This window comes from Euphorbia lathyris, chromosome 8, assembly GCF_963576675.1.
Source record: "Euphorbia lathyris chromosome 8, ddEupLath1.1, whole genome shotgun sequence".
Classification (NCBI taxonomy): domain Eukaryota; kingdom Viridiplantae; phylum Streptophyta; class Magnoliopsida; order Malpighiales; family Euphorbiaceae; genus Euphorbia; species Euphorbia lathyris.
The window spans coordinates 59297423-59310516 of record NC_088917.1 but is presented as its reverse complement, the minus strand read 5'-3'; the positions used below and the strand labels follow the sequence as shown (position 1 = coordinate 59310516).

Below are 13094 nucleotides of genomic sequence, written 5' to 3'. Positions count from 1 at the left end.
AAACGACCACCTCTTTTCTTAATGTATATTCCAAGCTTATTGCTATTATTTGCTATTTCACCAAAGGATTCAACCATTGCTTTGTCGTTTTGATCATCAGATGAACTTGAAACACATTTAGACAGCAAGAGAAGGGTAATCAGAAGGAAATTAAACTGAACCCTCATTTGAGCCATCAATAAGAACAAGAGGAACAGATATTTGAATTTGATGTTTATAGTTACTTATTTCTTTGATGAGAATGAGATATTAATAAGTGGATGGTTCAAGTGTACTATTGGAGTTTGGAGTTTGATTCCAACCATAATATTCTCTCCTCACGTGACCTTTGTCAAAATGCACATGGAAATCTACATGGCATTTAACCTTTTTACTAATAGTCATAGAACACTTTTTGGAGAGTTCTTTGTATTAAGGATTGGTTTCCATCTCATTTAGAGAATTCTCAATTCATATTTGGACACGTATATTTTAATCTCACTTAATAAATAAAATAGTGGGACGTCTTATAATATATGTGGGTTTATGCTACACATGTCAAAATATGTATGAAAAGTTCTCCATTCCTTAATAATTTCCCTTTTCTTGGACTTTATAAAGGTCTTAATTACAATATATTTTTTAGCAAATATACTATTTTTTTAATTGGAAGTCCGGTAGCTAGGAAATGGACGATGTTGAACATTCCAATTAGGTTGGTATCCGAGATAACGACCAAAACATAGGACCCCAAATTTATTAAAGAAAAAGAGAAAGAATACAAAAATATAAGAATAAAGAAAACAAATTAAGTAAACTGATACTATTGATGATGGTTGTTAAGGTTGTCAATAGTAAAACTAGAACAAAAATTAGGATGAGATTCTCACCACTCCCGTTCTAAAACAATCCTCTTATAATTATAAGCAGCCAGGGCATTCGCAACATAGTTCTCCTCCTTAAATATATGTGTGAAACTCATCAACTATAGTTGACAAATGCAATGATTCTAGTCATCTTTAACACACCAAGGAACAAGAGTGGAGTGGTCTCTCAAAATGTTCACCGGGAAGGTCTAAGTCACCACAAGCCAAAAAGAGCTCCAACCCTTCTCAAAAGCTTTATTAATGGCAAAAATTGCAGTTTGAAGCTCCGCTAAGAATGCAAATGAATTGGTTAATAGGAAAGCAAAGGAACCAACCGAGTACCTATAGAATTTTGGGATACACCTTCACAACCCGCCGGACCCAGTGCTACAAAAAATTTATCAACCACAATGCTGATTTGCAAAAAAAAAATATATATATGAAACCACAAAGTTTTATTTGAAATTAACCCAAAAATAAATAATACTCATTTTTGGAAAAAAAAAAAGCGTTAGCTACATGAATATCATAATTAACTACAAAATTACAACTAAATCAGATTATCAAATTTAATTCTGACTATGTCAGTATTTTCTATATATAATAAATAAAGTATACTTTTACACCCTAATTTAAAAAATTTAAACTTCAATTCATAAATTCTAAACCCTAGACAATATATCCTAGATTTTAATTTATAAACTCCAATTTTTAAATTAAATTAAAAGTAATGAGTTTATTAGTTTGACATAATTGAAAATTAAAACTTGACATAATTGAAAATAGTTTTTCAAATATGAATTTATATATAAATTTCTCAAGAAAAAACTCATTTATAAAGTGGCACATAGAGAGGGGTCAATTACATGAATATCATAATTAACTACAAAATTACAACTAAATCACATCACCAAACTTAATTCTTAATATGTCATTATTCTTTATATATTATGGTTTTACTTAATATGTCATTTTTCTCTATATATTATGGTTTTACACTATAATTTAAAAATTCTATACTTCAATTCATTAATCATAAACCGTAGCAAATATATTCTAGACTTTGAATTTATAAATTTTAATCTTTAAAATATATTAAAAGTACTGATTTTACTAGTTTAACATATTTCAAAATTATAATTTAACATGGTTGTAAATAGTTTTTGTGTAATTCCCCCGGAGAGGGTATCCTTTGGCCCATCCATCACAACCTGAGGAACATTGAGTGAGTAAGAAGTATGTTAAGCAAAGCGCACTACTTCGTGAGTTGAAAAGCTGAACAAGATGACGGCAACAGGCTGGCAGTCGGCAGTAAAAGAAGGATTGCCCCAATCCCCACTCACTTTCGGTGATAAAAGAGGGCGCCGCTTTCTTTCAAAACAACATTTTTGCATTCCCTTGGCAAATCCGAATTTTAGACTATATTGGCATTCATGCACCCAAAACAAATAAATTAGCATACAAGCCAATAAAGTGACCAAGTCAAACATCTAGATTAAGAATCGAAAATACATCAGGTAAAGTGGGACAATGATATGCTAGAATTTAACAATTCCGTCTAAATGACATTTTTAACTCCTATCCAAAAAAAAAGACATTTTTAACCAATATCCTATTGAACCGGATATCAAATCAAATTTATAATTAAATCTTGAATCACTTAGTTTAGTTAAATAATTCAAATTAATTGGATCGGATAATGTAATAAATAAATAATATTTATATAATTATTTTAAAATTATTTTTATAAATTATATATAAGTCGTTGCACTTGCTCAAATCCTATAAATAAATAAAATCAATTTAATTAATATAAGATGACTTAGCATTTATTTAAAAAAACATTACATGATAAGTGATCAGAGATTACTGTGAAATTCATTTTAGTCATTACTTCTGTTAAAAATTGGCCTCTTTTTCAATATGACGTAAATAACACTTTTCTTCAATGAAGAATTTATATGCAACCCACCTTCTCGTCTAGTTTTGCCTCAATTTACTTTAGTTTGTAAACTAAAAAAGTCTTCGTATAGTTTAAAAAAAGTTAATAGAAGTAGTTTGCTATAATATCAATTTTTTTTTTTTAAACATGAGTATAAACAGTGTGATAGTGATCAATTTTTATTTACTAAATTTAGACACTTCCTTTACTATTCTTTTAGCTTATAATGATGATGATATTATTATGACAAGTAATGATATTATTGAGATTTTTAATATTAATGGTCTTTTAGATTTTGAATTTAAAATTAAAGATTTAGGATCTTTAAAATATTAAAGTAATGTTAATATGCTGTGGAACTCTTGGAAGATGTTTTGCTATCTGCCAAGCCTGATGTTATTTTACGATTATCTAAAATCCAAAGGACTGTTTTGACTGATCCTACTATTTACAAAAGTTTGATAGAAAGATTGGTATATTCAACTATCACAAGTCAAATATCACTTTTTCTGACAACACGTTGAGCCAATGTTTATCGAGATCTACTGATGATCATTTTCAAGCCACTAAAAGAGTTTTGCGGTATGATAAAAAAGTGATCCTGTTAAAGGGTTATTTTGTTCATCCATATTTGAGATGAAATTGCAAGCCTATTATGACACGAATGGTCGATGATCAGTTTATAGTTATTGTGTCTTCCTTAGACAATCTTTGATTTCTTAAAGAGCAAGAAACAAATTACAATTTCTTTGATCGTGTACAGAAGCTAGGTATATATTCATGGCTTCTGATATGGCCGAAGTTTAATGGCTAGTATACATTTTACAAGCACTCAAGTTATTACATCAACAACTTGTTCCACTCTTTTGCGACAATTTGTGTGCAATTTATTTAATAAGCAATTCTATCTTTCATAAGCCTGATGTTATTTTACGGTTATCTAAAATCCAAAGGACTGTTTTGACTGATCCTACTATTTACAGAAGTTTGATAGAAAGATTATTCAACTATCACAAGTCAAAAATCGCTTTTTCTGACAACACGTTGAGCCAATGTTTATCGAGATCTACTGATGATCATTTTCAAGCCACTAGAAGAGTTTTGCGGTATGATAAAAAGTGATCCTGTTAAAGGGTTATTTTGTTCATCCATATTTGAGATGAAATTGCAAGCCTATTCTGACACGGATGGTCGATGATCAGTTTCTAGTTATTGTGTCTTCCTTAGACAATCTTTGATTTCTTGAAAAGCAAGAAACAAATTACAATTTCTTTGATCGTGTACAGAAGCTAGGTACATATTCATGGCTTCTGCTATGGCCGAAGTTTAATGGCTAGTATACATTTTACAAGCACTCAAGTTATTACATAATCAGCTTGTTCCACTCTTTTGCGACAATTTGTGTGCAATTTATTTAATAAGCAATTCTATTTTTCATGAGAGGAAAATCCATATTGAGATCAATTGTCATTTTCTAAGAAAAAAGTTGACAGTATGCCTCATTCGTCCTTTGCCTGTTTCTACTACAAATCGAATTGTTGATGTTTTTACAAAAGTTTTAGCTACAAAACTTTTTCAGCCTATAATTGACAAGATGGTATCCTCGCTAGGGTTGTAAATGTGTCAAGCCGCTCATGAGCGGCTCGGCGTTCGGCTTGATAAAAGTTCAATTCGGCTCGACTCAATTTTTTAATGAGCCGCTTGTGAGCAACGAACCGAGCTTGAACGGATCAAAGGTTGACTCGAAAGCTCGCGAACAAGCTCGATTAGAGGCTCGTGAAGAAGTTCATGAACAAACTCGATAAAAGCTCATGAGCTAACTCAATTATAATATTTATATATTTAAAAAAAAAAAGTGTAGTAATGTGTATAAATTTATATTACAAGTATACCCAAATAATGGCCCATTTGTTCGTGAACACCATAAACGAACTCGTTCGTGAACAAAACAAACGAGTTGCTTGTGATCAAAGCTCACGAGCACAAGAAATGAGCTTTTCATAGAAAAATAAACAAGCTGCTCGTGAGCAAAGCTCGCGAGCACAAGAAATGAGCTTTTCATAGAAAAATAAACAAGCTGCTCGTGAGCAAAGCTCGCGAGCACAACGAATGAACTGCTCACGAACAGATAAAACGAGTTGTTCGTGAGCAAGCTCGTGAGCTCGATAAACGAGCTCGGCTCGTGAGCAGCTCGTGAACAATCAAGTTGCTAAACGAGCCGAGCTCGAACAGCAAATTGAGCACGAACCGAGTTCAAAGCTCGGCTCGAGCTCGATAAGGAACTGTCAAGCCAAACTCAAGCGGGCCAAAACTCGGCTCAGCTCGTTTACAGCCCTAGTCCTCACTACTTGCACTATAGCTTGAAGGGAGTAATAGAAATTAAAAATAAAAGGTTTTTTATTCTTTCGAAATAGTTAATTGTATTAATGTCTTTTGTATTTTATATGTAAAGAACCTTGTGTTTTGGTTTTGGGTAATTTTCCCATTCTATATTTTCTACAATCTTTCCACCTCCTTCGTTTTCTTGTATCTCTATTTTCTTCGCACGTTAACCTCGTCTCATTAGCGCTTTATTCTAATGAGAATCTTTAATCTTTTTTGTTTGTTACTCTGCCTTTCAATATTACCATTATGACAAGGTAGAAGAGATGATAAGGATGGTTTTGCATAACAAAATTTGTTATTAATATTTGAAAAGGAAAAAACGCAATGGTATATATTCCTTTCGAATTTCATGAAAAGTCCGTTGCTTCTTTAGTCACATTAGATGCTTAATGTTTAAAGTTGAAGCATATCTGATCAAATTTGCAAAAAAGAAATATCCAGCTGAAGAACATATGGCGATCTAGTTGGCTCTTTAAAAGGAAAAAGAAAACAACAAGAATAGAAAGGGTTTCTCTAGTATTTTAAAATTGCTGTAAACAATTGATGTTGATATTGAAATTTCCAAGATGCAAAGCCTTTTGATAGAAGTAGATGGAAAATACCTTGAGGAACGTAGCATTCACATGGTATGCAGTCAGGAGAATAGATTATCCAGGATATCTTTGTTGAGATTCTTCAAGGAAGAAACCTGGCCCACTTGTTTCGCAAGCTGGCCCATGACTCGATCCATGTACAACATGTAAATCCCATTTCTGTTTTCCAAAAGTTCTAGTGCTTTTCGACCATGTAATAGCGATATCACCCACTCTTCAAACAGCACTGTAAGCGGTGTCATATTTTATTAAATCTTTTTTTTTTTTTTGGTAAAATTTAAACATTTGTTTGAGACAACATATGCGTCCAGCATAAAAATTTTAGAAGTTAACAGAAAGAAAATGAAAATTTAATTACCACAAATAAAAATGGAAATTATACATAAGAGCCTTAGTAAGCATAACATAATATAGCCAAGATATATACCGTTATCAAAACCGTTATCCTCCGACCAAGTCAATAAGTAATCGCACACCAAATACTCAATAAGCTGGATCCTGTCATTCACATAAAGAAATGAAAACATTTTAGCAATACATAAATAAATTAAATAAGTAAGCTTATCTAATAGATAAAGTTAAGGAAGCTACCAAGTCATAGCAGAAACAGAAAAACTGTACCCAAGTAGTAAGAACTATCAGCAATCAGCTATTCATAAAATTTCAAAGTGTATAAGGTAAAGAAACTGAACTGCCATTACATGATAGCTAAATGACATTTCAATATTCATGAACTTTGAACTCAAGATAAGGTCTCATTGATAAGTAGAACTAATAATAAATCTCATCACTATACGCATTCCTGGACTTAAAATTGTAGGGATTCGGTCGTTAAACAGATTAATTTTAAAAAGGGAATTAGATTTAGAGTTGAGATAGATGATGAAGATTATTAAATGTTACCAAAAAATACTTACATTATATACAAACACCTATGCATATTTGGAAACGCATCATCAAACGGATCCAAAAAAAGCAAGTTCTCTGCCACCGCAGAAATTCTCTGAGATACTGCAAGTATTGCACGCTGGCCAATATAGGAGTCACTTCCAAGCTTGCGGATCAAGTGTTGAATATAGAATTGGGCATCAAAATCGATGTGCGACTCTAAAACAGCATATGGAAAAGAAGGCTGATGGTAGTATCATTCAAGAAAGAAGATGACAAAAATGTTCTCAATGTAAAAATAGGATATATTTGAGACAAAAAAAAAAGTTCACAATACATGACATATTCTAACCAACACATACCAACTCCTTGTGAAGGAGTGCACATCCTTCTAATCAGTCGCACAATTAAGCTGTTGACAATTTCTTCAATAAAATCCATGTTTTTTGCTCTTGGCAATAGGTTCCTCAATGATGCTGTGAGACACACAGAAAAAGTGTATACCATTAGTACCAGACGCAAGCAATCAAGAATAAACAAATAAAACTCAAGATAGTAAACCAGCCAATGGATGAGAAGCGAAACATCGTTGATAAAGCATCAACCATAAGAAACTCAATCAGATGTAACAAAACATCATAATTGAAAGTCAATCTAAAAACAGCTTTTAGCAATCAATATATTAAGATAATTATATCATGTTTTGGAAACTTCAGCAGCCATTCTTCATTGATATGAACTACTTATCTAAAAACAGCTTTTACAAATCAATATATTAAGACATTATCATGTTTTGAAAACTTCAGCAGCCATTCTTCATGGCTATGAAATACATACTTTGCTCTCACTTGATTCAAAGGTTGCCAGAGAATGAACTACTTAGATGATCAGATTAGGCAGCCTGCCACAACTCTTTCTCTTGTTTCTCATTGTTCATCCTAGGGGACTTTTTCCTTCACTTGCATTGCCCAGCTTAATATATGAAGTATAACTAAGCTAAAAATATAAAGAAGTTCGGTCACTATGAATATTATTGATTGTAAATTTGTCCTACGATAGTACAGATTATAGGAAATACTTATCTTGCGTCCATAACAACAGACCACAGAAATAAGTACGGAGTATTAACAGTCTTCAACATCATTCTTCTGAGATTAGAAAACAGATCAACCATTAACGTGTACTATACTATTCCGTCTAAATAGAAGCCCACGCATTATGAGAAAAGAGAAACCAAGAGTTTATCACCATGCTAATTGCCTAACAAATTGCATGGAAGTTTTAGGAGCAAGGACAAGGAAATGTAACAAAGGTTAAAGAATGGAGGCGTACTTGGAAAGGGCATATTTTTCCAAGAGTTAACGCACATGAAAGTAACTTAGAAATTCCACATGACACTCCGAAATAGCAGGTTAGGAGTGGTAATGTGCTTAAATATCTAACCTCCATTAACCTATATATGTAAGCTGAAAACAACTCTTCTCTCCAGGCCAATTACTTCCCCTGCAAACCCGTAGCAAAAGCCGATCGGGATCTAAGCACGACGACTTGCTTCAAGTTCAACCCCCCATGTAATTGTAACCAAATTCCAAGGAAGGTCAAAAGAAATCATAATTGGGATTAGGAGGCTAACCTACATTCACATTACACCCATTAACCCTCTCTTAGAGACTCGTATGCATAGCCCAAGAAATCTCCTGGAAATATGATACTGGCAGTAAAATTCTTTGGGCGCATTCTTGCAACTAATTATGGACTACCTTAATCACCCAAAAAATATATAAAATGATGGTTGTCATAAAATGATACTTGAGAAGAGAGTCATCTGAAACTACAGGGGGCATCATCTGTACCTAAGATGAAATCCACTGCTTGGTGAGACCAGTTTGCAAAATTAGATTCCTGCACCTGGGTTATGCATAAATAACAGCTGAAGATCAAGCCACGAGACCAGAAGAAAACCTCCATAGTTGGTGTCAAAATAACAAAAGAAAACATCTAAAAAGCTGCTAGAATAGCACTCTTACAGGAGAGGCAGTGTCATGGAGGTCCACGAGAAAATCAACAGAGGCTTTAAGCTGCTCCACTTCATCTTCACTATTCAAATCTGAGGAATAGTATAAGCAGAAATTATCAGTTCAGTTGAAAACGTATAATCAGGAAAAAGAACATTTGTAGGTATTAATATTATACTAGTGTAGACTCCTGATCAATAAAATGTTCAACATAATAGCAATCCACATTCATCTGTCATCAATCAGCAAGACAGCAAGTACGCCATCAAATTTCTGCCAGCACAAATTTTGCTGATTCGTTGATTTAAGAAAAGTAAATTATACAACACATGAAAAAAACAGTTTGAAAATCAGTACTCAGCGCTACCTATATCAATAATCGATGATGTCTGTTAACGATGTGGTACCATACAGTTAAATATTCAACTATATTAACGAAATAGAGCCAAGTTTGAGTGCGATTAGTTAATTAAGTTCAAACAATTGTATTTATTAACCTGAAAAATGGTGACGTCTATTTGGACCATCTTTTCTTCTCCTTTCCTTGTACCGCACTGAAAAAAATCAAAAGCAGAACAATCATTGCAAAATTAAATTAGTTATTAAGGGAAAAAAATCGAAAGAAGATAGGATGGAGAATAATGCCTTGGCGAAGAAACCGACGGCGAAGAACATCGTCGAATCTGCGATCGGAGCAATCGCCATCTAGCTTAGGGCTTAATTTTCCCAAATTATTATAGAAATAGCACTTGCATGAAGCACTTTGCGAGAACAAATCACAGCGGGAAGAAGTATCTAGAAAAACGCAGACGAAAAACTAATAAATTGAAGGAAAAGAATGTAGCAACAAAAAAAAAATCCAGAGATCAACCTTCTGCTTCCTTGAGATCTTCTCTGAGTCGAAGAAGCTCTTGCTTCCGCTCCTTAGCCTAAAAATGAAGTCAACAGGAGTATAATATCAACCAGTGGTTGGCTACTGTAGAAACTCCGAATCAAGTCAGAGAAAAGAAAGAGTAAAATAAACTAAAGCATAAGCCTATAATGAAATTTAATTTCATTGGGCATTGCCATAAAAGAAACGAAGGATCCAAGTGATTATGGAAAACGGATAGACCTTTCGCTTCCAACGAAGGGCGTCTGATTGAGGAGGATTAGGCAAAGAAGTCTGCCTTTGAAGGAGCTTTGAACGGAGAAGAGATATTGCTACAGCGAGCTTTAGCGACTGGTCCTCCATTGGTGCCGCTTTGGTGGTTGCTGCTTTATCGCTTAAGCCCGCCACCATGATCGAATTAGCGCGGGAGTCGGAGATATTTCGCCCTGTCTTTTTGAATTCAGAAGTATTTTTTTCTTTTTAGGTAAATTTAAATTCTATCCATAGTCATTCGGGCTGTTTTATAAAAATTTGGCTTAATACATCATTTGCCTCTGAACTTATTCAAAATGGTTGATTGGCCCTCTGAACTTTCAAAGTGTCTCGATAACCCCCTGAATTTGCATAAAATGTTCAGTTAGCCCCTTAAACTTGTATAAAATGTGATCAATTAATCACTCTGTTGTAAAAAAAATGAGTTAAATACAAAAGATACGTTACACGCATCTTAAAAAAGTAAAATGGCCAAGATCGGGGTATGCGATTGTAATATTAGAGAAGAAAATGTCTTATAGTTGAATAAGTAAGAAATTCTTTTTTAGCATGTTTTAATCTATTTTCTGAAGTATGTAATAACATTTTAAGGCATGTGTAATATATCTTCCGCATTTGACTTACTTTTTAACAACCGAATGATTAATTGATTACTGATTCGGAATATCAATTAGGCCCAAGAGGCCCAACGATGCCCGACCAGCGAATGGGCCAGGACAACAGAGGGCCCGCAGGCCCAAGTCAATCCACTATAAATATACCACTAAAGAAGAAGAGTGGATCGGGTAACTAATTTCCTACCTCACTCACATTTGATTAGAATACTCTCTTGAACAACTAACTGTCTTAATCTTCGGAGTGTCCGCAGGGACCGTTCCCCGCGCAGAGCCGACCCCCGAAGAAACCAGACCTTCCCGACGAAGATCCAGATCACTGTTCCGCATTCCCAGATTATTTGGTGCGGTGAACGTGGAATACAAGTGACCTCGGAGCTTCAAGCGAAATGCAAACCCCGACAGACTCTGTCCCGACGATAGCGCCGGAAGTAGGAGCAACCAGCTCCATAACTAACATCGAGCATTCCATTCCGAACATCCCAATTTCCCCCAGAAACCTGGGGCCACTGATGGAAGAGGTGAGCCCTGAAGAAGAGGAGACTTACAATACCACACAGCTCCTCAGTGCAATACAAGGTTTTCAAACAACCCAGGCTATCCATACGGCGGCTCAGATGAAGATCATAGACCAACAGAAAAGCCTGCAAGAGGAGAACGCCAAAATCTGACAATATCTTAAAGAAGCAGCGGAAATACATAGAGAAGGGGCGCTGCCAGGAGATCCCGCAGGACCCGGGGTCCTCGCAAGAAGAGGCGCCGGAGCTGCCACGGTCGGAGAAGGCGGTGCGCGGCGTAAGGAGGCAGCGGCCGCGAGTAGCGAAGACATGTTGGAACTAAAGATCCAGCCTTTTCTTGACAAGAGGGCCATCGGGGGCGTCATGGGAGGAAGCATTACCTCCAGCAAAACGCCACTAGTGCAAAGGATCATCGAGACGAGGTTCCCACGGGACTGGAAAGCTCTTCGACTATCCCAGTATTCGGGGACCGAAGACCCGAACGACCATATGGCATCATTCATGAGCACCATCAACTTATACTCAAAAGACGAGGACATCATGTGCAAGGTTTTTCCGACTACACTCTCATCCAGTGCGCACGAGTGGTATCGAGGACTTGCTCCAGAGTCAATCGACTCGTTCGATCTCCTAAAGGATCTTTTTCTCTCCCGTTTCGTCGCAGCAGCAAAAGTAAAGAAGATCAGCTCGGACCTCAACGGGCTCAAGCAGCGAGCAACTGAACCGCTGCGCAACTTTCTTTCTAGGTTTCACCATATGGCCTCACAGGTTAAAGGCCTTAACCTCGAGGTGGCTCATGACGCTCTGGCAAAAGGAACCTCATGCGAGCCTCTAAAGCAGAAATGTTTTCGAAAGATGCCAAGATCTTTCGAAGAGCTCATGACCATGGCACAAACCTTCGTCAGGTACGACGACTGCGACCGGCCCGCAGGATACGAGGAGTCAGACAGGGACAAGGCCAGAGGAGACACGCACAAGCAGGAAAAAGGCAGACCGATTGCAGAAGCGCGCGAGGAAGGCCGAGCACGCAAGGAGGCCCTAATGCCTTTTCCGGCTCGGGCCAAGCGAGCGAACCTGGAGCGAGATCGATCCCGCGGGAAGGAAGTGCATTATGCTGCTTAGAGCCAGCCTCGCCGATTCACGCATCAGATCCCATCTGCCAACAAGAGCAAGACTCGTACCGAGAAAGAGTACTGCAAATATCATAAATCCTCCGGACACTCCACGGAGAACTGCTATCAGCTGTAGAAGGAAATTGAGCGGATCACGGAGTAGGGCGCGCCACCAAAGGCAATTAGGCAGAGGGAACAAAGCCCGAAGCAGCGGGACGCGGGCCGAGCAGATCAACCAAAACGGCCAAGGTACCACGGGGAAATCCACGTCATAAGGGGGGCACCAGCGCTCTGCGCGCCTCCGGAGAGCTCTCGAAAAAGGAAGGCAATCGGTCAGACCCTGACGGTGCAACCACCGCTCCGGACCAGCCATTCGAAGGCTCTGGTGGTCACCATCAACATCGCCGGCTTTAAAACGCACCGAGTGCTGGTCCACACAGGAAGTTCGGTGAACTTGCTCACCTGGACGGCGCTCCGCGCAATGAAGAACACTCACACTGCCCTTTGAGCCGGGACTTTCCCCCTGGTTGGCCTGTCAAAAATTGAGGTCCCAGTAAAGGGAGTCATCTCACTGTCGACTATCTTCACCGAAGGTGTCAAGAAGATCGAGGATACCGCAGAATGAGTGGTGGTCGATATCCCCCTAGCTTACAATGCCATCATCGGAAGACCTCTGCTGGCTAGCTTGAAGGCCACGGTCGATATCTTTGGATTATGCTTAACTTTGCCGTTTCAACAAGAAAGGATCACCGTCCAAGGAGACCGCATCCTGGCCAAAAGATTGCAGTGGGAGGCGACTCAGCCTTGGACAACGCTTTACCTGGAGGATGGTCTGATGGATATGAGGGGTTATAATCCCATACCAATCGAACCGGTCAGCGATTGTGTTATCAGGGACACCAAGACAGTAAAGATTGGGACCAGGCTCACGTCCCCGTTGGCCGACGAAATCAAAGCCGTCCTGTCAGAGCATTCAGATGTGTTCGCGTGGTGCACCGAAGACATCACGGGGGTCTCACCCGATCAAGCAATGCACAA

The 13094-nt window shown here is 37.3% G+C and overlaps 1 protein-coding gene across 2 annotated transcripts; it reads right to left on the bottom strand.

The window, feature by feature from the left end:
• Window positions 1-1830: 1830 nt before the first annotated feature.
• Window positions 1831-10004, bottom strand: LOC136203295 (protein MULTIPOLAR SPINDLE 1). Of its 2 annotated transcripts, XM_065994416.1 has the most exons (11): window positions 9783-10004; window positions 9540-9597; window positions 9314-9463; window positions 9166-9222; window positions 8681-8760; window positions 8507-8561; window positions 7016-7129; window positions 6683-6872; window positions 6193-6263; window positions 5775-5991; window positions 1831-2264 (listed from the first exon to the last, which is right to left on the bottom strand). In XM_065994416.1, exons 1-10 carry the CDS (start codon window positions 9948-9950, stop codon window positions 5807-5809), a joined length of 1128 nt encoding a protein of 375 aa, XP_065850488.1. In that variant the 5' UTR covers window positions 9951-10004; the 3' UTR covers window positions 1831-2264; window positions 5775-5806. The 2 variants fall into 2 exon arrangements, with proteins under 2 accessions (XP_065850488.1, XP_065850487.1); XM_065994415.1 differs by lacking the exon at window positions 1831-2264 and having other exon boundaries at window positions 5535-5991.
• Window positions 10005-13094: the final 3090 nt, after the last annotated feature.

What these genes read in the sequence shown, in the direction of transcription:
- LOC136203295 (XM_065994416.1), bottom strand. Translation starts at nt 9,950, where the DNA reads ATGGTGGCGGGCTTAAGCGATAAAGCAGCAACCACCAAAGCGGCACCA. An exon ending in CATAGGTGTTTGTATATAAT is followed by an intron (nt 6,264 to 6,682) that starts GTAAGTATTTTT and finishes TGTGAATGACAG; the next exon opens with GATCCAGCTTATTGAGTATT. An exon ending in GGATAACGGTTTTGATAACG is followed by an intron (nt 5,992 to 6,192) that starts GTATATATCTTG and finishes CACCGCTTACAG; the next exon opens with TGCTGTTTGAAGAGTGGGTG.